The sequence below is a fragment of the Anolis carolinensis genome, chromosome 6 (genome assembly GCF_035594765.1).
Source record: "Anolis carolinensis isolate JA03-04 chromosome 6, rAnoCar3.1.pri, whole genome shotgun sequence".
Classification (NCBI taxonomy): domain Eukaryota; kingdom Metazoa; phylum Chordata; class Lepidosauria; order Squamata; family Dactyloidae; genus Anolis; species Anolis carolinensis.
In genome coordinates, this window is record NC_085846.1 from 82,240,008 (window position 1) to 82,263,275 (window position 23,268).

The 23,268-nt window shown below is 38.7% G+C and overlaps 1 protein-coding gene across 1 annotated transcript in view; it reads left to right on the top strand.

Annotated features, from left to right (window-relative positions):
• Positions 1 to 8,414: 8,414 nt before the first annotated feature.
• The window catches only part of skap2 (src kinase associated phosphoprotein 2), a 134,625-nt gene continuing 119,771 nt past the window's right edge, over positions 8,415 to 23,268 (top strand). Inside the window, exons 1-2 of the mRNA XM_008117055.3 lie at positions 8,415 to 8,662; positions 19,688 to 19,793. Coding sequence (XP_008115262.2) covers positions 8,614 to 8,662; positions 19,688 to 19,793 — 155 coding nt within the window. The 5' untranslated portion in view covers positions 8,415 to 8,613. The remainder of the gene's footprint in view (positions 8,663 to 19,687; positions 19,794 to 23,268) is intronic.

Genomic DNA, 23,268 nt, shown 5'->3' on the forward strand with positions numbered 1-23,268 from the left:
CTGAATGGAGGCATCTGGACTAGCAGTTACTCTGCTCCAGGGCGTTAAATTGAAGAAGCAGTGTGCAATATTGGACTGTCCCAAGGTTTGCATAACTTACGGTGTGTATGTTTCTCTAAGTTAATCTAATAAGGATTTCTTAGGCAAGGAATACTCAGAGGTGCTTTTTTCTTATTATTTCTTCCAGAATACAGCCTATATGACTTTTTATTCATTGGTGGTCTCCTAGCTATGTATTAGCCAGGACCAAATGTGCTTAGCTTCCCAGATCAGCCAGTATCTGGTGCTTTAGACCCTCTTCCACTTAGAGATAAAAATTATAGATTTGCAATCTTTTACAATATGTTTTTAAAGAACAGAAATGCTATTCCTATATTAATGCAAATCATGTATATATACTCAAAACTCTGAATACTTGTACGCATCCTTTTAATTAGAATGTCTTGTTTTCTGCACATTATTTAGATTTATTCGAGGTGCTTAGAAAGATGTGCTCTGTTTATGTGCATCGGGTCTCTAATATTAAATTTGATTATTACTTTATTGCTGTGGTCACTGGTATTCTATTTTTTTAAAAGGGACTTTGAACAATGTGCTCAAGTTTCCTGTTTCCTCAGATGCTTTTCATATCTGCAGTAGTGGCTTGCGGCTTCCATGTCACTGAAGTAATAACTAGACACTGGAATGTGAGCTGGCTCAATACTGTAGAATAAATGCAATTTGACACCACTTCAACTTCCTTGACTCAATGCTGTGGAATTCTGGGTTTTATAGTTTGATGAGACAGCAGCATTCTTTGGCAGAGAGGGCAAAAAGACCTTATAAAACTACAGTTCTCATGATTCCATATGGCAGTTAAAGCAATGTCAAATTGCATTCATCCAACAGTGTTGATGCACCCTTAGTCTGATCTTTTAAAGCAATCCAAGTTGCTGGAGCTGTTTTAGATACTGAATTCAGAACCTTGGACAATTCTTTTTAAAGACTGGATAAAAACTCATAGTGGATTCTCTATACTAGTAACATGGATACCACCAGCCGCACTGCCTTTCTGTGGCAGAGAAAAAGAACATCCCTGGTTTTTCTTGTGATTTGCATTCAGACTTTAAATTGGATAAAGGGTTTAACAGTTATGGCAGAGGACTGAAAGATAATGAATAGCACCCTTTGCTAGGCCTCTGAACATTGTGACCATTAGACAGGATAGATGTTTTAGTATCCACTCATGCCAAGATATATATCTACCCAAAAAGCTAATCCAAGGTTTGATGCAAACAAAATTCTACTTTAGTGACAACACAACAGCCATCTAAAAATGGCTTAAATCTAATTACTGTATTCTCCTATGGAATAGACCTATGAAATCAATTGCTGAAGAGCAAATCAACATTTGGTGCCAGTTCTTGCTTGTGATCTACTAAGACATCTTGTGGTGGATTGCAACTTCCATCAGCCATAGCCAGCATTGACAGTGGTGAGAAATGATGGGTATTACAGCAATACAACATCTGGAGGACCACACATTGCCCTTTATGTCATAGAACATGCATCTCACAATACTCTACCTCACATTTGTCAATACTGTTGTAATGTAGCATTGTCAGTGTTTTCTTTTCAATTGTTCAGAAACAGTAAAGGAAGAATGAAAGAATTGAGAATATATTCTGCACAGAAGAGCCATGGGGCAAACATCCAGCCACAACAGAACACCGGATGCCAGATGGAAATGGCATGCTTATTAGTTTTCACTGGTTGAAGTATGGTAGGAATCTGCTGGAGATTCCCTTAGGCTCAGGCTGCTAGACTAATCCACATGCAAGTTAAGAAAGATTTAATGGATTTAACCCAATTTGTTTTCATGAATTTTCATGGCAATAAATTGGTTTAAGTTGCCACTTAACTGAATTGTTGCCGGAGCCGTTTAAGCTGTGATCGCCAAACCATTTTGAAAGCGTGCTTGCTTTTTTATTGGAGTATTTTCAATTTACTTCAGAATGTCTTCCTTCATGCAGGGAACAGTTATAATAATGTCAACAGGGAAAGTAATTTCGGTGTAAATAGAGTATTTGTTAGTTCAAATGACACCCTAAATTGGCTTCTGAGGAGAGGCTGAACAGTAAATTAAACTAAAAGAATAAAGTGGGATTAAGATTAGCCCCAAAGGTCAAAGGCACCAGATAGCATACTATTTCCTTGTTAACCTATTATGTACATATATGTTTCCAGAGTCTTCTGACTGAAATGTGCAACCTCAAGTACATATTAATAGCCAATATAACTATTGGAGAGAGACACAAACACAGGGCAAATATTCCCAAGGCAGACAGAATAGGCATTTATTAACAATTAACACAAATATAAAACTGTTATATAACCCACAGCTACCATTATTGTATGACATTATACGGGCCAGTTACTTAACTGCCTGAATGTTGGTTATACCAGCAATAAAATGGATAATAAAATACTACTGCTATCTGAAAGAGCTTTCTTGTCTAATTAAAGATAAAAAGTGGAAGGAGGATACCAAAGCATAGTCCATGAAATGCAGAGAACTTGTGTCCTCTTTATTTAGCCAAAATGCAGGTTACCTAAAATGCCATATAGCAAACCCCCCTTTCAAACAAGAAACTCCTAAAGAGTTCACTGGAGAGAAGAAGGATGAGTTGTTTAACCCTTTCCAGACATCTGAAAATACGTCCTAGTAGGAAATAAAAAACAGGTCCCGTTATGCATTTCCCTCTATGAGGGAAACAGTAGAGGTTCTGCTATCATGCTGTAAATAATCCCATGTATTGTGTTATAAATATTACGTTTTACATATTACATTTAAAGTCCTAAAATGCTGGTTTTGAAATGGAAAACTAGAAAGAAATGTTCTTATTATTCCTTAGGGGACAGAAACTTAGCTCTTATCTCTGAAATGATTTCAGTACTGGAAGTATTGTCTTAGGGTTCATCTACACTGTAGAATCAATGGCTTGACACCACTTTAACTGCCATGGCTTAGTGCTCTGGAACGATGGCGGTTATAGTTTTGCAAGGTTTTATTATTTACAATTTATTATTATTATTTACAACATTTATATCCCGCCGTTCTCACCCGAAGGGACTCAGGGCGGCATACACAATTGACAACAATTAGATGCTTACACATAGTTAAAACATAGCAATGAATAAAATTCAATTACAACACTTAAAACAATATAAAAATATAGGTAAAGGTAAAGGTTTTCCCCTGACGTTAAGTCCAGTCGTGACCGAATCTGGGAGTTGGTGCTCATCTCCATTTCTAAGCCGAAGAGCCGGCGTTGTCCATAGACATCTCCAAGGTCATGTGGCCGGTATGACTGCATGGAGCGCCGTTACCTTCCCTCTGGAGCGGTACCTACTATTGATCTACTCACATTTGCATGTTTTCGAACGGCTAGGTTGGCAGGAGCTGGGGCTAAGAGCGGGCGCTCATTCCACTCCTGGGATTTGAACCTGGGACCTTTCGGTCTGCAAGTTCAGCAGCTCTGCGCTTTAACATACTGTGCCACCAGATGCACATATAAAACATATGGTTAAAGTCCGTTCATCCAATATCCTCGTACTGTGGCCGTAAGTCAGTCCGGGTCATCTTTATCATTTAATCATCGAAAGCCTGGACACATAGCCATGTTTTCAGGGTTTTAGCTTTCTCTGCCTCACCAAACTACAACTTCCAGAATTCCAGAACATTGAGCCATACAGTGTAGATGCACCCTGCGTAAGGCTGTTAAAATTGAGATATCAGTCTGATTTAAATGGGCTGGAGGCAGATGGTCAAATTTGTGTGGTCTATGGTTTACCTGCTCAAAACAAGACTATACTCTGATGATGCTTTCATAGAGATCACAGCTTATTTGCGTTAAGTGGTTCTGAGTATGTGCACTTGAGAACGTAAAGGAAAATACTGTAAATGCCTTGCTGGATTATATCCGTGTAAGTCTATATCACTATCACTTTCTTGTATGAAGTGCAACAGCAGGAAGGTGTCAAGGAGTAAAGCCTGCCATATGACAACACTAGAAAGGTATTAGAATAAGTGGGTAACACATGACCTTTCAAATGTTAGCCTAGAACTCTCATTGAGCACATTCTCCATGCCCAAAGTAGAGAAAGGGGCAGAAAATAAAGAAAAGAGTAAATAGCAGGAAAAGCAGATTATTTCAGTTATGCTTACTTAAGGAGCATCTACACTGATGCAATTTCACACCACTTTAACTGCCTTGGCTCAATGCTATGTGGTAGCTGTAGTTTGGTCGGGCACCAGCCCTTTTTGGCAGAGAAGGCGAAAGATCTTGTAAAACTACAACTTCCATATTCCCATAGCATTGAGCCATGACTGCTAAAGTGGTTTCGATCTGATTAATTTGACAGTGTAAATGCACCCAGAGTGAGTGGGAAAGTATGACTTGCAAGTTACATGTAGCTCCCTTAGCTGTATTTTTTGTAATGCTTCCCTTTGTTGATTAATCCCCACACTTTCTTTAAGGGCATTAGGGGGAAATGTCACCACATTTTGGGCTCAGTTTAGACCATTTTAGGTCAAGGACAGTGTTTTTCTCAAATCAGATTTTGTTTCCTCCCGACACTAAAAGAGACAAGAGCCTCTCAATTTACTATGGTCCCCTGGAGACACAGAGGAGGGCTTTGCCAAGCAATAGTTCACTAAAATGTAGGGGGCGGGGGGGCAAGGAAAGCAATAATTATACTATAATCAGATCAGTCAAGTGCCGCAATGAGTTAAACCAGAGGTTCTCAACCTGTGGGTCCCTGGATGTTTTGACCTTCAACTGCCAGAAATCCTAAGAGCTGGTAAACTGGCTGGGATTTCTAGGAGTTGTAGGCCAAAACACCTGAGAACCATTGGGTTAAACCAGGGGTCCCCAAACTAAGGCCCGGGGGCCGGATGCGGCCCTCCGAGGTCATTTACCTGGCCCCTGCCCTCAGTTTTATAATATAATATATTGTATATACATATAATATTGATAATAATATTATAATGTAATACAATATAACACTAATAATAATACCATATAATAACATTAATTATATATTCTATATTACTAAGAATATTACAGTATAGTGGTATAGTTCAATATAGTAATATATAATGCTAATATTGTGCTATGCTAATACAGTAGAGTCTCACTTATCCAAGCTTAAACAGGCCAGCAGAAGCTTGGATAAGCGAATATCTTGGATAACAAGGAGGGATTAAGGAAAAGCCTATTAAACATCAAATTAGGTTACGATTTTACAAATTAAGCACCAAAACATCATGTTTTACAACAAATTTGACAGAAAAAGCAGTTCAATACACAGTAACATTATGTTGTAATTACTGTATTTACGAATTTAGCACCAAAATATCACGATATATTGAAAACATTGACTACAAAAATGGCTTGGATTATCCAGAAACTTGGATAAGCGAGGCTTGGATAAGTGAGACTCTACTGTAATATAATATATTGTATGTACATATAATTTGTAAACCACTCTTGAGTCCCCTTTGGGGTGAGAATGGTGTGATACAAATGTAGTAAATAATGCAGTAAATAAATAAATAATAAATAAATACATTTTAGACTTAGGCTCGCCCAAATCTGAAATGACTTGAAGGCAAACAACAACAACAACAACAACTCTAATTAACTTGACTATCTCATTGGCCAGAAGCAGGACCACATTTCCCATTGAAATCCTGATAAATGTATGTTGGTTAAAATTGTTTTTATTTTTAAATATTGTATTGTTCTTTCATTGTTCTTGTTGTTGTTGTTTTTGCACTACAAATAAGACATGTGCAGTGTGCATCGGAATTTGTTTGCATTTTTTTTTCAAATGATAATCCGGCCCCTCAACAGTCTGAAGGATTGTGTACCGGCCCTCGGATTAAAAAGTTTGAGGACCCCTGGGTTAAACCCTTGTGCTGGCAGGACTGCTGACCTGAAGTCAGGGTTGCTGACCTGAAGGTTGCTGGTTCGAATCCAACCCAAGGAGAGCGCAGATGAGCTCCCTCTGTTAGCTCCAGCTCCATGTGAGGACATGAGAAAAGCCTCCCACAAAGATGGTAAAATATCAAAAACATCTGGGCGTCCCCTGGGCAATGTCCTTGCACCAGCCAATTCTCTCACACCAGAAGTAATTTGCAGTCTCTCAAGTTGCTCTTGACATGAAAAAGATCAAGTTGAGGTAAAGGTAAAGGGCAAAGGTTTTCCCCTGACATTGTCTAGTTGTGTCGTGTCCACAGACATCTCCAATGTCACGTGGCTGGCATGACTGCATGGAGCGCCATTACCTTCCCATTAGAGCAGTACCTATTGATCTACTCACATTTCCATGTTTTCGAACTGCTAGGTTGCCAGAAGCTGGGGCTACCAGCGGGAGCTCACTCCGCTCCCCGAATTTGAACTGCCGACCTTTTGGTCAGCAAGTTCAGCGGTTCACCCGCTGTGCCATTGGGGGCGCAAATACTTTTTCAAAATGCACATCTCAGCCCCCATCTACAGTAAACTGTCAGGTTGGATCCACACTGCCACATAATCCAGTTTCTGAATCCAGATTATTTGATTTGAACTGGATTATATATGTCTGCCATATAATCCAGTTCAAAGCAGATAATATCAATTCAGAAACTGGATTATATGGCAGTGTAGATGGGGCCTCAGTTAAACCACTTTGAGTCTCTTTGTGGAGAGAATTCCCTTGCACGGTCTTGAAGTGAGACTCTACTGTAGGTCTCTATAAGACATGCTACAGTACTTGGGAACTATATATTCCTCATCGAAACTATAAATCCCAGTATTCCACTATTTGGCAAAGGCCTTGTAAAGCCATAACATGAAACCATAGTACAGTAGAGTCTCATTTATCCAACACTCGCTTATCCAACGTTCTGGATCAGGGGTCCCCAAACTAAGGCCCGGGGGCCAGATGCGGCCCTCCAAGGTCATTTACCTGGCCCCTGCCCTCAGTTTTATAATATATTTTTATATCATTTTAAATAATATAATATATTGTATATACATATAATATTGATAATAATATTATAATGTTATACAATATAATACAAATAATACCATATAATAATATTAATTATATGATATATATTACATATAATATTACAGTATAGTGGTATAGTTCAATATAGTAATATATAATGCTAATATTGTGCTATGCTAAAAATATAATATATTGTATGTACATACAGCTGCTCTGAGTCCCCTTCGGGGTGAGAAGGGCGGGATATAAATGTAATAAATAAATGTAGTAAATTAATTAATAAATAATTTTAGACTTGGCCTCACCCAAAGTCTGAAATGACTTGAAGGCACACAACAACAATTAACTTGACTATCTCATTGGCCAGAAGCAGGCCCGCAGTTCCAATTGAAATCCTGATAAGTTTATGTTGGTTACAATTGTTTTCATTTTTAAATATTGTATTGTTCTTTCATTGTTGTTGTTGTTTTGCACTACAAATAAGACATGTGCAGTGTGCACAGGAATTTGTTCGGTTTTTTTTTTCCAAATGATAATTCGGCCCCTCCACAGTCTGAAGGATTGTGGACCGGCCCTCTGCTTTAAAAGTTTGGGGACCCCTGTTCTGGATTATCTAACACATTTTTGTAGTCAATGTTTTCAATACATCATGATATTTTGGTGCTAAATTCATAAATACAGTAATTACTACATAGCATTACTGCGTATTGAACCACTGTACTTTTTCTGTCAAATTTGTTTTATAACATGATGTTTTGGTGCTTAATTTGTAAAATCATAACCTAATTTGATGTTTAATAGGCTTTTCCTTAATCCCTCCTTATTATCCAACATATTCACTTATCCAACATTCTGCCGGCCCGTTTATGTTGGATAAGTGAGACTCTACTGTACTTAAAGTGGAGCCAAACTATATTAATTTTACAGTGTGGATACACCCCATGACAACAAAAGCGGTATCAAACTGCTAGAAATGTGTGCGGAATAGGTCCATTCATGTTCAGTAATTTGAATAGAGCAAGGGGGCGTGGCTTAGGCACAAACGGGGAAACAAAAATATGGAGAGAATACACACAGCTCCAAAGGCTTCCAGCCAATCAAAGGAGTCATTTCAAAGGAGTTCCTATTCAAAGCCGTCCATCCAATAGGAGAGAAAAAAAAACCTTTCAAGGGCGGAAGCAGCAGTGATGTTCGCAGCGCCATTTTTTATTTGGGAACGTTTCAAAATGGCCTCAGACAAAAAAGCGGAGGGTCACGTGCCGAAAAGCTCCTCTAGCCGACGTCTCTGAGTGCGCACGCGCGAGATAAAACACCACTAAATGTGCACAGCGGGAGACACTTTTGGCGCATGCGTACACCGCTTTGAATAGGCGGGGCAGATCTTGGTAGTATATAGGTTCCGCCCTCTTCTGTAGTTTGATTGATGGGCTTCCCGGCACTGGGCAAGGGGGCGTGGCTAAGGCTGTTCCTCTTTCTGCCCTGGGAAGACAGCTGCCTCCTTGCCCAGCCGGACCACCTGAAGTGAATCATACAATCGGAAGGGACCACAAAGGGCCATCCAGCCCAACTTGGGTCATCATGCCCAGCAGCCCCTCCCTCCCCGCGGAGATCAGCAACTTCCTTGCAGGTAACGAAGCCCTTGGGGGCTGAGAGAGTGTGACCCCTGGGAGGAAACTCTTAGAGGAAGCTAAATAGAGTTGCACGACCTCTGTGGAGAAATTCTTATGGGGGAGATTGGATTGCAAAGGTTGTTTCCTGGAAAGTTGAGGAACATATCCCACTTTTCCAAGTTTCCTTAAAGTTGGAAGTTGATATCTTCCTTGTTTAGGCAACAATAGGTTGCATCTACACTGTGGAATTAATGCAGTTTGGGACCACATCAGCGGCCATTGCTCAGTGCTATGGAATCATGGGGGTTCTGGTTTGGCTAAAGACCTTGTAAAACTACAGCTCCCATGATTCCATAGCTTTGGGCCAAGGAAGTAAATGTGTTACAGAACTGCATTAATTCTACAGTGCAGATGCAGCCTGAATTTGGAATTAATTCTACAGTGCAGGGGTGCATCTACACCAGGCATGGGCAAACTTCGGCCCTCCAGGTGTTTTGGACTTCAACTCCCACAATTCCTAAATGCCGGTAGGCTGTTAGGAATTGTGGGAGCTGAAGTCCAAAACAGCTGGAGGACCGAAGTTTGCCCATGCCTGATCTACACTGTAGAAATAATGCCATTTGATACCATTTGAACTACCATGGGTTTAATTCTATGGAATCCTTGGAGTTGTAGTTGGGTCAGGCATCAGCATGAGAGAGGCATGAACATTGAGCCATGGGAGTTAAAGCGGTATCAAACTGGATTAATTCTGCAGTGTGGATGCACCTAATGTCATCAGAGAGACCCTAAAGCATGCACGGGCAAACTTTGGCCCTCCGGGTGTTTTGGAGTTCAACTGGCTGTTAGGAATTGTGGGAGTTGAAGTCCAAAGCACCTGGAGGGCCGAGGTTTTACCATGCCTGCCCTAAAGCAATCCTATTTAACACCATTGCTTTACATGGTGTTTTAAAAGTAAAACAGCAACAACAAAAAAGGTTTACTATGTAATTAAAGTATGAAAAAAGAAAAGAGAGGTGGCAGTGTTGGGGTGATTCTACATTGTAGAATTAATGCAGTTTGACACCACTTTCAATGTTATAGCTCAATGCTATGCAATCGTGGGCGCTGTAGTTTTGCAAAGCCTTTACCCCTCTCTGCCAAAGAGTGCTGGTACCCAGGATTCCATAGCATTGCCCCAAGGCAATTCCAATGTAACTCTACAGTGTAGCTGCACCTGAAGAGAGATTAAATCCAGCAGATATGGTCTCTGCCTGGGCAGTGGCACTTTGGAAGGAGGGAGGGCCTTTCCTCTTCTTCTTCTATATCAGAAAAAAGGAAACATTGTTCTCTGTTGCATTTCCTGTATCACACAGTACATAGTCTGAATGCCTTGAAAATTATTTGCATTGCAATGGGTGCTTTTGTAGCTTTGCAAACTGCTCTTTTTGCATGGGTACCTGCCAACACCCTCCACAACAACACTGGTATTCAGAAGGAAGGTTGCCCCTTCCTGCCATGTTTCCCTGAAAATATTAATTTTTGCTCCAAAAGATGTGCTAGGTCTTATTTTCAGGGGATGTATTATTTTTCCATGGAGAAGAATTCATATTTATTGTTGAACAAAACAATGAACATTTATTATATAGTGTACAGTAGTTGTCATCACAAACCAGCATAACCAAACTGTGAATCCTATCAAGAATTTCTTGTTACTACCATTATTTCTGTGGTACGTACATTTATCGATCCTGCATGCTCTAGTGTTCTGTTTGGCGGGCATGCTTCCAAACAAAAACTTTGCTAGGTCTTAATTTCAGGGGAGGTCTTATATTTAACAAATCAGCAAAACCTCTACTAGGTCTTATTTTCAGGGGATGTCTTATTTTCGGGGAAACAGGGTATCAATATGCCATGTTTGTGTTTAACACATTTGGATTACAGTGGAGAGAATGAGCAATGTTTTCGCACAGAGGTGATGAGCACCCCTCCTGGCCTTTGAGTGTATTGCTACTAACTGTGGTCTTGTTTACATGAGCAATTAACTGGAGGTGTAATTGTGAGACATGGGGCCCTTCCACACAGCCATATAACCCAGATTTTCAAGGCAGATAATCCACAATATCTGCTCTGAATGGGGTTATCTGAATCCACAACTGCGATATAATCCAGTTCAATGTGGATTTTATACAGCTGTGTGGAAGAAGCCATGGATTAGGTGTATTAGTTTTTCCATAATCAAGCTAGAAGCTGTTAGCGAGAAGTGATTGTAAACAAGCCTTCAATCCTTCTTGTTCAAGGGCTAGCTTTTTCCTAGTTTCCCCCCCTGAACACTGGGTTAATAATCTATTGGATCAGATGTCTTCAGAATGGATCCACATATGATGCTTGGTTGATCTGTTTCCATAAAGCCATGTATGGATGTGAACTTAAAATGGCTATGACAAAGGTGGAGCCAAAGCGAACAGGAGAAGAATATGAAATGTTAGCAGAGAAGGCATGATTGTAGTGCAGAAATGGGTAAGATGGCCTTTGAAATGTTGCTGTAGTACAAATCCCAGCATTTCTTACCTGTGGCTATAATAGCTGTGGCTGATGGGTCTTGCTCTCCAACAACATTTGGAGGGCTGCACTTTGTTCATCCTTGTTGTTGTGGATTTTCATTAAGAAGAGAGTTTGAAAGAGGAGAAGATTGTACCCTGGTATAATTGTACTTTGTGTGCAGAGACTCCTGCCTCTATGGGCACATTTAAACTGACAGCTTACTGCAGTTTCAAAACCGTTATGGAAGAAAGTGGTTTTGCTGTGAGATCATTACATAGGAAACCTTGGAACTATTTTGGTGCCAGATGGTGATTACACAAGTCACAGAGCACTGATGTGCATTAAGGGCTTTCTTCCGTGTCTCTTTATGGGAGTTTGATGTCTGGCCACCACAATTTGAAGCTAGCTAGTCAGTGTAGATGGGGCCTCCAAACTGTATTAAATGGTCAGTCTAGATGGTGTCTGTGGCCGATAGTAGACATCTGGAAGGTGAAAAATCCCACATGCAATAGTGAGCAAAGTTTCCTGGTGTCCGTTAGAATAATAAGATGGGACTTTTTCATTCCCAGAATACCAGTATTGCATGGTGCTTTCAAAAATATTTTTGGAAGAAACATTTTGTTTTGCTGGATATTTTTGTGTTGCCAAGGCAAAATGAAATGGCTGCTTTCATTGAAACAATCAGGCAGGATTGCGGAATATACCTATCTTATGAAAGAGCTAGTGGCGCTTGTGCATATAGATTGTTTGCTTCTGCTTGTCTTTGTTTGCTTGTGTGAGCTACTAAACCAGATATTCTCAAACTGTGTTCCTCCAGCTGTTTGGGCTTCTAAGTCCCCAAACCTCTTGACAATTGAACAAGCTTCTAGGACCTGGAGGTCCAAACAACTGGAGGGCCTCAGTTTGAGGATGCCTGCACTAAACTAACAAGGAATTCAAATCTTATTGTACTGCAGGAATTTCAAACTGTGCATTGCGACACATTAGTGTTAGCTGCAGTGTGCAGATGTGCTGCATAAATGTAACAAGAAACCTTTGAGTCTACATGAAATAAGCAAGAAATCATATATTTTAAAAATATAAATGAAATATTTTCACGAGATTTGTTATGTTCCCATACATTTTGTTATTACAATTTTCTATGTATCCATATCTCTTATAAAGTGTTGGTTTAACCTCCTGTTTGCTAGTAAAGCTGGATTACTATGTTGTGAAATCATGCAGGTCTAAAAAGTGTGTCCCCAGCACAAAATGTTTGGAAAGCTCTGTTGTACTGTCTGAACATGAGAGCTCTGATGTACTTTCTGAACATGAGAGCCAGGTTCCCTCTCTGGCCAGTTTCATAAACCATGAATTCCAAGCAAGAGTCTTCAGTTAAGACGGCAGCCAGCTTTCACTTCCTGGTTAGTTTAGCAGTTAACAGTGGAAGCCACGGGTTGGAATAGACTAACAACACCAATCTGTCGTTTATTCACAATAAGCCAGAATTCTTAGGAAACCTGGCTTGTGGTGGCATATCAAAACAGTATGTTTGCTTCTTCTGCATCATCTGTCTAACTCATCGGAACTATTATGACGTAAGATGGCCTATTGAGATTCCCAAAGGAGTCTGGCATGCAGAGCCCTCTTTTGCATTCAGTAACTCATCACTAGGGCCTTCCGTGGCACAGTGTGTTAAAGCGCTGAGCTGCTGAACTTGCGGACCAAAAGGTCACAGGGAAGCGGAATGAGCGCCGGCTGTTAGCCCTAGCTTCTGCCAACCTAGCAGTTCGAAAATATGCAAACGTGAGTAGATCAACAGGTACTGCACTGGCAGGAAGGTAACGGCGCTCTATGCAGTCATGTCGGCCACATGACCTTGGAGGAGTCTATGGAAAACGCCGGCCCTTTGGCTTAGAAATGGAGATGAGCACCATCCCCGGAATCGGACACAACTGGATTTAACGTCGGGGGAAACCTTTACTTTTACCTTTAACTCATCACCTTGCATGAACTAGAAGTATAGTCAAAATATAGGTGTTGCAATTTCAAATATCCACAGGAGGTCTTGGATATGAGGGTTGTACTGTAATAACTGAGTTTAAACATATTTGACCGTAAACAAACTTTGAACTCTGCATATATGTATAGACATTACTTCAATTTTTAAGGACTTGATCACTCTTCAAACCAGATTCATCTTTGTCTTATGTTCGAGGTGCATTAAATGTTTATTTAATTTAGCAATTTATAATTAGTTTCTTACAACTACATGAAACCATGCATAGAACATTCAGGTTTAACAGCAGATTTAGCTAAAACAAGCACTTTCCAGTTGTGTTGCAAACTCAGTTTTAGGTTTCTTAAAAAACAAATAAAAACAAATGTATGAAAGTTAATATGTCTCAAAACAGAATCCTAACTTTTTACAGGTTGTAATCTTTAGAACATGAGAAGGTGAGCAAGATTGTGATTCATGAATATAGATGATCTGATCCGTCTTGTCCTATAAAACTAATTTAAATGGCAAGGTGAAAAGAATGGTAGCCACCTTCTTTATTTCTCTGAGCTGTGCCCTCAATTATCGCAGTCTATCTAAGGTAGAATATGATATTTTCTACATTTAGTTCTCAAGCACGAAGACCTAACTCTTATTGCGCTTAATTTCCAGTATGAACATTATGAAAATGAATCTTCATCACCAAAGAATTCTGGATTACTGAATAAGACATAATCATTATGTGAATATCATTTAAGCTGATTATCTTTGCAATTACCATCTATTAAAACAGTATTGAAATGAGGCTAGATGTACTAAAGAAGAGAAAGAGGAGCTACTGACATTCTTGAAATAGCCTACAATATTTGAGACATAGTTCAATTGTCTTTGCTATACATTTGAATAAGTGTCAAATCAGTAATAAAAGTGGCTTAGGCTATTTTTATGTACTTCCTGCTTGACTAGATTTTCCTTTCAAATTCAAAAGCTTGTTTGTCATTTCTTTCTGCTGGCTTTTCTTCCAGTTATGGGCTAGACTCAAGAGTATTAATATCAAGTTTGTACTAGTTTGTTGTGTTTAAAACAACAATATCCCATTTTGTTATGTGAAAAGCATATGCCCATTCTGTGTACTTCCCAAACAAGATGACCACACAAATAATATTTTTACTTTCCACTGGCTGTAATAATCTCTTCACATGAAAACACTTTATTGATATATCATATAAATCAAGGGTGGGCTACATTTGTTCCTACAGATAATCTATAACACTTGTGATCTTCACCCAGTGAGCAGTTAAAGGATGGTAATAGTTGTTGTCTGAAACAAATGGATAGACATTGGTTTTCAAACTGTGCAGATACTCTAACTCAGGCTGGAAATTTTTCTAGTTATATGTGAGTTTATTGTGTATTACTGCTGATCTGTCTATTTTCATTATAATCAAGTGAATATCTGACTAATTATATGTGGATTGTAATTGCTTTTTCACTTAGGTTGACCAATTCAGCTGAATAGTTATAGTGCATGTAGAGTTTAAGAGTGTAAATGTAACTCTTTTGAATCAGAAAATCTATTTTTCCAGCATGTTGTTGATTGGGTGAAAAGTTGCATAGATAGGAGAAAGGTGAGCAACTGTGGCCTTCTCCATGTTCTTACCTGACTCCCATAATCCCTTGTCATTGTATATGCTGACTGGGGCAGATGGAAATTGTAGACAAATTGTTTAAGGAGGGCAACAGTTGTTAAGCTCTGAAGGAGAATATGAAGGCAACAGCCTTTGCTCATCATTTGAACACCGCTTGCTACAGCTGCATGTAAACAAAGAGTCTGGATGAGGAATCTTTGGCTATCAGGTGTTTTGGATCTCAAATCTTAGAATCATTAGTTACCATATATACTCGAGTATAAGCCGACCCGAATATAAGCCGAGGCACCTAATTTTACCACAAAAAAACCTGGGAAAATATTGACTCCAGTATAAGCCGAGGGTGGTAAATTTCAGAAATAAAAATAGATACCAATACAATTACATTAACTGAGACATCAGTAGGTTAAATGTTTTTGAATATTTACATAAAGCTCAAATTTAAGAGAAGACTGTCTAACTCTGATCAAATCATTATTCTCATATTCTTCAATGTAAATGTGCTTATATATCCTTTTAATAATAATAGAGTAAAATAATACACGTAATAATAATAATAAATACTGGAAAATAATACATGTAATAATAAATAGAGTAAAATAATAAATGCAATAATAATAATAAGAAGATCAGAGAGAAATAATAAATGTATTAATAATAATAAAACAGTAAAATAAATGTAATAGTAGCAACAATAATAGAGAAAAATAATACATGTAATAATACCAATAATAATAGAGAAAAATAATAAATGTACCATATATTCTCGAGTATAAGCTAACCCAAATATAAGCCAACCAGGACCCTCACCCATGTATAAGCCGAGGGGGGCTTTTTCAGTCTTAAAAAAGGGCTGAAAAACTAGGCTTATACTCGAGTATATACAGTATGTGTGGTCAGTGGTAAGGAACAGTAGAAACTCTCATAAGTTTGCATTCAGTAATTTATTTCAAAAGTCTATAATGTCAACAACTATGATAGTGTTCTTCATAACTGTCATAGTCAAGAGTTTTGATAGACATGACCTCAATGAATTTGCTTAAATTTATGACAGATGAGCTAGTAGTCTTCACTGCATCTAGAGTTTCTAAATTTAATTGTGTGTTATATGAGTCACCTGGTGCTGTTGTGTGCCTTCAAGTCGTTTCCAACTTCTGTAACCCTAAGGCTTATTATGGGTTTTTTTTTTGGACAATATTTGTTTAGAGGAGATTTGCCATTACCTTCCTCTGAGGCTGAGAAGGTGTGACTTGCCCAAGGCCATCCAGTGGGTTTCTATGCCGAAGTGGAGATTTGTACCCTGGTCTCCAGAGTCAAAGTCTAATACTTAAACTTTTATACACTCTTGTCTGTCATATGGGACAGTATTAAGTTTTATCTGTTTGGAACCTACTGGTGATCAACTTCATTTGTCACTCCAACTTCTAGCACTGAAATAGGATAAAATTGTCTCCATCCTGCCTTTCCACACCATTTATAAATGTTATCACTCTCTGGCCTGTCTTTCATTAGTCATTATTGTCCTCAACTAAAAAAACAGAAGCACAACCACCCAGATGCTCTATTTTCATTTCTATGGAGGTTTTCCACTTTCATCCATTTGTAATTTTGGCTGTACTTCTCTGTAGTTTAAATAGTTATTTGATATCCTTTTAATAGTGTAATCAGATGTTGGTTTTTAAAAACTTAAGAATATTATTACATGCTATTTTTTATTTTAAAAATCTCCAAATTGTTTATAATAAAGATAATGTAAAATTTACTCAATTCAAAGGTCAGCATAAAAACAAATACAATAAAACCAATTGTTTCTGCTTATCATAATCTATTAAGAATAGTTTAACAAAAAGAAGGGAAAGTGACAATCAGGAAAATGTTTGGTCAAACAAAGAGCTGAAGGTGGAAATGTTCAACACTAGGATTCTGTCTAACTTCAATGGAGAGATCATTCCATATGATGGTATATGCAATGTCCTTTCCTCCAACTGCCTTGTAGAGATATATATGATTTATTGTAACAAGGTAAGAACAATCCTGCTGGACCAGGTCAAAGGTCTGTCCAGTTCAGCACCTCCCACTGCTCAAACATAGGTACCCATGAGGTCATGAGGACAATGGTATTCTTCTGTTTCTGTATTTCTGTGATGGGGAACTGAGAGATGGCAGTCATCAGGTATTCATTATGATTTATAGCCATTGGTCTCTTTTTGTATCCACAGATACAACCATCCAAGACTTGAGATTTTTTTTAATTCCAAAAAGAAATCTTGGTTCTGCCATTTTATGCAAGGATCATTATTTTATTACATCACTGTATATATAATTGGACTTTGAGCACCCATGGATTTTGGTGTCCATACGGAGACATGGCACCAAAACAGTATGGATGCCAAGAGCCCATTGTAGTCTTTCCTTTATAACACTGATTGTTCTATTGTTGGCTATTTCTTAACATTGTGTGGGCCCTTTTCACATGTTGTTGATGATTTCAGGGAGTTAGCTCATGTGTTCTCCACAGCATGGCTTTCCACTTTCCATCTCCGCAGCATGTGCTTCCACTGACGCTCATTTGGCAATTTGTTGCACATGCACCAAATTTAGAGGGATCTTCTTGGATTTCTTCCCAGTCTGCTATTGATTTTGCCATCTGCCCAAGTTGATGGCCTCTACAGATGGCTCGTCCTCGCTTGGCTTGGTAAATAAATGGACCTATTTCCATAAAAACTGGCAAAATGAGCTCTGCTTATTTTCTCAAGTCACTGGAATCTCAGAAGTCCGCGAGTTCCCTAGATCTTCTAAGCCCTGGATGGGCAAAAGCCCTGCTCTCCAGTTATTACTGAATTGCTTCCACTGCACTCCAAGCATTCCTCACCATTGATAGTGCTGGTTAAGACTGATGGTTGTTGCAGTTTAGTACCAGGAGGGATGATACATTTTGTGATCCCTGTTTCATGGCCTTGGATACATGCCTTTTGATTCCCCGCAAATTTGTAAGGCTATAGCCCCCATTGTGAGTAGAGCCAAAGATGAAAGACCATTGAGTATGAAGTCTAACATTATTGAGAGAGCTGAATGTCTCCGCTCTTGTTGCAAACTTCTTTCTCCTTCTTCTTATACAATACTTACTTGTGGGGCTAGCAGTTTATTTTCATTCTTCTTTCTGTTCTTTTCGTATATTACCGTACCATAAAACAGTACTGTTAGTGCCCAAGTTGTGATCAAAATAGGTTCTGTAGGTTTGTTATTAAGTTGAATTTGTATCTAAGTCAGAACAGGTACATTTTTATGTATAACTCCAGCTATATATTCGGGGGGGGGGGGAGGAGAGTGTGTCTGTGCCCCTGTTCAGAAGATTTCACCTCTCTATGATAATTGGATTTTGGAAAAATTGGCTTGTTGTGGAAATAAGGATTGCTGATAAAGCTTCAGATGAGACACCTTTCCCCCATGATAACTCTTTTAGGGGTGCATTTCTCTTCCAAGGGGTAGATTTCTCTCACTTCCTGTTATCTCACCACCGTTTTTAACTGTGACTCATTTGTTTGTAACTTGGGGACTGCCTGTAGATGGTTTTGAACTACAGTCCCCATCAGCAATAGCGAGCACAGCAAAGGATGACAGATTTTGGAATTTGCAATTCAAAATTTGATGAGGGCACAATTGCCCATCTCGGCTGAAAATTATTCCCCATTATACCATGTCCTGTCCCATTATTCCATGAAAACTAAGGGTCCATCTACACTGTAGAATTAATGCACTTTGACACCACTTTAAACTGCTATTGCGCAATGCTATAGCATCATGGGAGTTGTAGTTTTACATGGTCTTTCATCTTCCCTGCCAAAGATGCCTCACCATATTATAAATACGAGGACTCCACAGTACTGAGCCTTGACAGTTAAAGTAGTGTCAAACTTCATGACTTCTTCATTGTAGATGCATCCTAAGGAACCTTTAGTTAGGAAGTTAGTTTCCTGTTAACAACATTCCAGTACATTTGAATGTACTATGTACTAAGCTAAAAGTCTAAAAGATTTGAAATTCACAGTTTAATCTGAAGAAATTTTGATAAAGTTTGGTTTCAGATTTATTTATGTTGAAATAAGTGGGATGTATATCTAACTTTTCTTAGTTAATTTCAGTGAGATTAAAAGCGGGAATAACATTTTGATTAGACCTAAACAAGCTTACAAAACTTCAGTAAAGAACAATAATGTAACCATAATGTTTTGTTCCGCCTGCGACTATGTTCTTATTTTCATGTTTTAATGAGTAGAATACCCTGACACTTATAATTTGGTTTTTCCATGCAAATATTAATTACAGAGATATCAGAAACCTCTTTCCTTGGCGTAATTCTGTTAATGCTGTTGAGGTCACTCATCAATTTAATATGGAGCTTTTACATGCAATCCTCCAAGATTGAGGCCACTTTAATCCAGTGCTGCAAGTGCTGTGGTCACTTCCGAAAACAGGATTTTGTTAATGAAAGTGCCAAATGATATTTGATTTTGTGGCAATCATGTGTGCATTAAACAGTTTATTGTCTTCTAGCTTTTATTCCTCAAGTAATGGGGTGTGTATATATTTTATACTCTTTGACAGTTTATTAAAACTTGCTGGATTTTTGTTCGTTTAATGATGGCAAATGTCAAAACAGCATTTGCTGTGCTAAGCATAAGCACAGCAGTGAACAAATCTTTCCAATTTAGAGTTTGAAATATCTTTCAATTATATTATGCCTAGGACTGATAAAGTAACTCCATTAGATAGTTTGGCTATTATTGCCTTATGAAGAAAAACCATAATAGACATATTTATCTTCTGAAAATTATCATTGCTCCTTTCGACTCATCTCTTTCTCTTTCTCTCTTCATCCTTTTGTGATTTAGATGTTGACACATTTGTATCGGATATTTTAAAAGGAGAAAATTTATCCAAAAGAGCAAAAGAAAAGAAGGATGCTCTGATTAGGAAGATAAAGGACATCAAGTCCAAGTAAGTAATTGCATACATATACAGTGCATTTTACAGTACATGAATTTTCTTTTCACCAAAAGCTATGATTTACATTGAGAACCAGTGTAATAGAGTGGTTTGAGTGTTGAACTAGGAGTGCATCTACACTCTAGCATTAATGTGGTTTGACAGCACTTTATGTGCTTTGGCTCAGTGATATGGAATCCTGGAATTTGTAGTTTTGCAAACATATTTAGCCTTCTCTCCAAGGAATGTTGATGCCTCATCAAACTACATCCCCCATGAGCCCATAGCATTGAGGCATGGCAGTTGAAGTGGTGTCAAACTGCATCAGTTCTACAGTGTAGATGCACTCTGTGTGTCAGGTACTCCACAGCTTTCTTCTTGCTCATTTATGAAGTTCTCATGGGGACAATATTTTGTACTGCAGAACCAATTTGTAGGTTGACTGAGTTTTCTTTGAAGCCTGTATGTAATTGGTGAGAAAGAATACAGTAGTTTCCCTGCCCCAATTCTCACCCATGACATTCAGAGCTTTAGAAAAAACATTTTTTTTGGACTATGGTTCCAGAATTTCCTATTGGAATTGTACTCCAAAGCCTTGATTCATACAGTTGACATACAGTTAGAGTATTAAAAAAACTCTAAAAGCAGGACAGTAAATAAAGAACAACACTCAGAAAACAGGGAAATTCCAGACAAGAAACAATCAGGACCAGTTAACACCTCTGGACAAAGGATTCCCCCAGGCAGGGAAACAGCTAGGCTTTGAAGCTACAAGGCTATTCAATGATAATCAAGCTGGCCAATTGAAACATTCACACTTGCCTCAGGCAGACAAGATCTCTTTCTCCCACCTTGAACATTCCACAGATATATAAACCTCACTTGCCTAGTTTCCAACAAACCTCACAACCTCTGAGGATGCCTGCCATAGATGTGGGCGAAACATCAGGAGAGAGTGCTTCTGGAACATGGCCATACAGTCCGGAAAACTCACAGCAACACAGTTAATTTTTAAAATACTCATTAGAAATTATATGCTTTTATTTACATTATATCCCACCTTTCTTCTGATAGGGCACACAAGGTGACTTGTCAGTCAATTAATATAGCCAATCAGTACATAAGTTCTATTTCTTCCAAGCTATAGCATGGGTGACACCTGGCTCGAAAACAGTACATGTGAAAGGGATCTAAAAGTCTGAACATGAGCCAACAATGTGATGCGGCAGCTATAAAAACCAATGTGATTCTAGGGTGGATTAATAGGAGTTTAGTGTCTAGATCGAGGTAAGTCATAGTATCACTCTATTCTGCTTTGGTCAGATGTCATCTGGAATACTATGTCCAGTTCTAGGAACCACAGTTCAAGAGAAGAGGGACCTATGAGAAACAGCTTAGGGAGCTCGGTATGTTTAGCTTATAGAAAGTCTGAGATGGGACATGATAGTCACATTTAAATATTTAGGAGAATGTCACATTGAGGAGGGGGAAAGCCTGTTTTCTGCGGTTCTGGAGACTAGGACACGAAGCAATTGATTCAAATAGCAGGAAAATAGATTCCTCCTGAATATGCAGAAGCCCGTCCTGATGGTAATAGAGGAATAGTGCTTTGGAGTGTAGCAGCGTCTCTGTCTTTGGAAGTTTTTAAGCAGAGGCTAGATGGCCATCTGTTGGGAGTGCTTTTATCATGTGTTCCTGCATGTCAGGGAGTCGGGTTAGATGACCCTTACGTTTTTTTCTCTCTCAACTCTATGATTCTATGAATCCTCCTGTTCCAAGCTTCCATGAATAAAGATATGGCTTTATTTTCCATGTTAAAGAGACTCAGAAGTGTGATGCAGCAACTAGAATAGTCTTAGGAGATAGTCGGGTAAAAAGATAGCCATTATATATTAGCAACGATGCAAATCAAAAATTTGAATTTCAAATTAATACATTATTTAGTTCTAGCTGCAAGAACCTGAATTTACTTTCAAGAGGAAATTAGAATATAAAGATGATTGAAATTTCAGAAATGGTCAAGTTGTTTAGTATGCTAAATGAGTCTATAGACATTTTTTTAAATGATTGTGAATTTTTCATGACTTTTATACAAAAGAATATAAACATGAATACACTTGCAGGCTGTGAAGATTACATTTAATAGTAATGATATTATGAAGTAGAAATAGAGACTTTATGTAATCATAATAGTGAGAAAACTCTTTTTTCCCCTCTCACTTAAATTTCTATTTTGGAAGGCAGAAAGTCAATTTTGGTTGTTTTTGGAGATTTCTGTGTGTGCGAGAGGAGGGAAGCATTGATGAGTAATATGAGCTACTAACTTGTTTTTCCTGTAACATGATATACTGTATTCCTTTGATCCTAAGATGCACTTTCCTTCCTATATAAACATCTTTAAAAATTGTGTGTCTTAGAACTGTAGGTGCGCATATCTATCTATCTATATATATCCTATCCTATCCAATCCAATCCACTGATCCCCTCCTTTGGTCTTCATACAAATCTGCCATTTGCCAAAATATACGTTCCTGTGCTTTTCTTTTCCATTTCTGGCCAAATAGCTTAACCATTGGTTCATGCCATCAAGTACAAGGTCTGCCCAGGGCCACTTGTAGTCTCTTGTTATCCAGTTTGTTAGTCAACATGTCCATTAGTTGTCTTTCGCTCGTGCCATATGCCCTGTTCATCTTTTTTTTGCTTCATAGATTTTATTGATTATGTCACGTACCCCGGTTCTTTGACGCAGCTCTTTATTGTTGACTTTATCTCTTATTGTTATGTCACACATCCTTCTTTCCATTGCTCTCTGAGTCACCGCCAGTTTTTCCTCCTCTAACTTTGTTTTTGCCCATTTTCAGATGCGTATAACATTGCCGGTAAGACTGTAGTGCTGAAGATATCTGCTCTGTCCTTCATTGGCAGCTTATCATCTGTTAGCACTGTCCGGTTTTGATTAAAAGCCATCCAAGCAGCCTTGCGTCTTCTTGCTCATTTGCTGTTTGCCAAATTATTCGACTGTACTTGTTGAGCAAGATATACATATTCAGTTACTTCCTCAATTTCATCTCTGTATATAACCAAGCGGCCTTGGATACACGGCTAATTTTTCATCCATTTTGTTTTCTTCAAAGTTATTTTCAGTCCTTCTGATTTTGAGAGTTGCACTAGTTGTTGGCGATCATATATATAAATATATATATATGTTAAAGGTTTCCCCTGACATTAAGTCTAGTCGTGTCTAAGCCGAAGAGCCCGCGTTGTCCATAGATGCCTCCACGGTCATGTGGCCGGGTGACTACATGGTGCACTGTTGCCTTCCCGCTGGAGCGGTATCTATTGATCTACTCATATTTGCATATTTTCGAACTGTTAGGTTGGCAGAAGCTGGGGCTAACAGCAGGAGCTCACCCTGCTCCATGGATTCCTTTAGATTGGCAAGTTCAGCAGCTCAGCGGTTTACTCCGCTGTGCCACTGAGGGCTCCA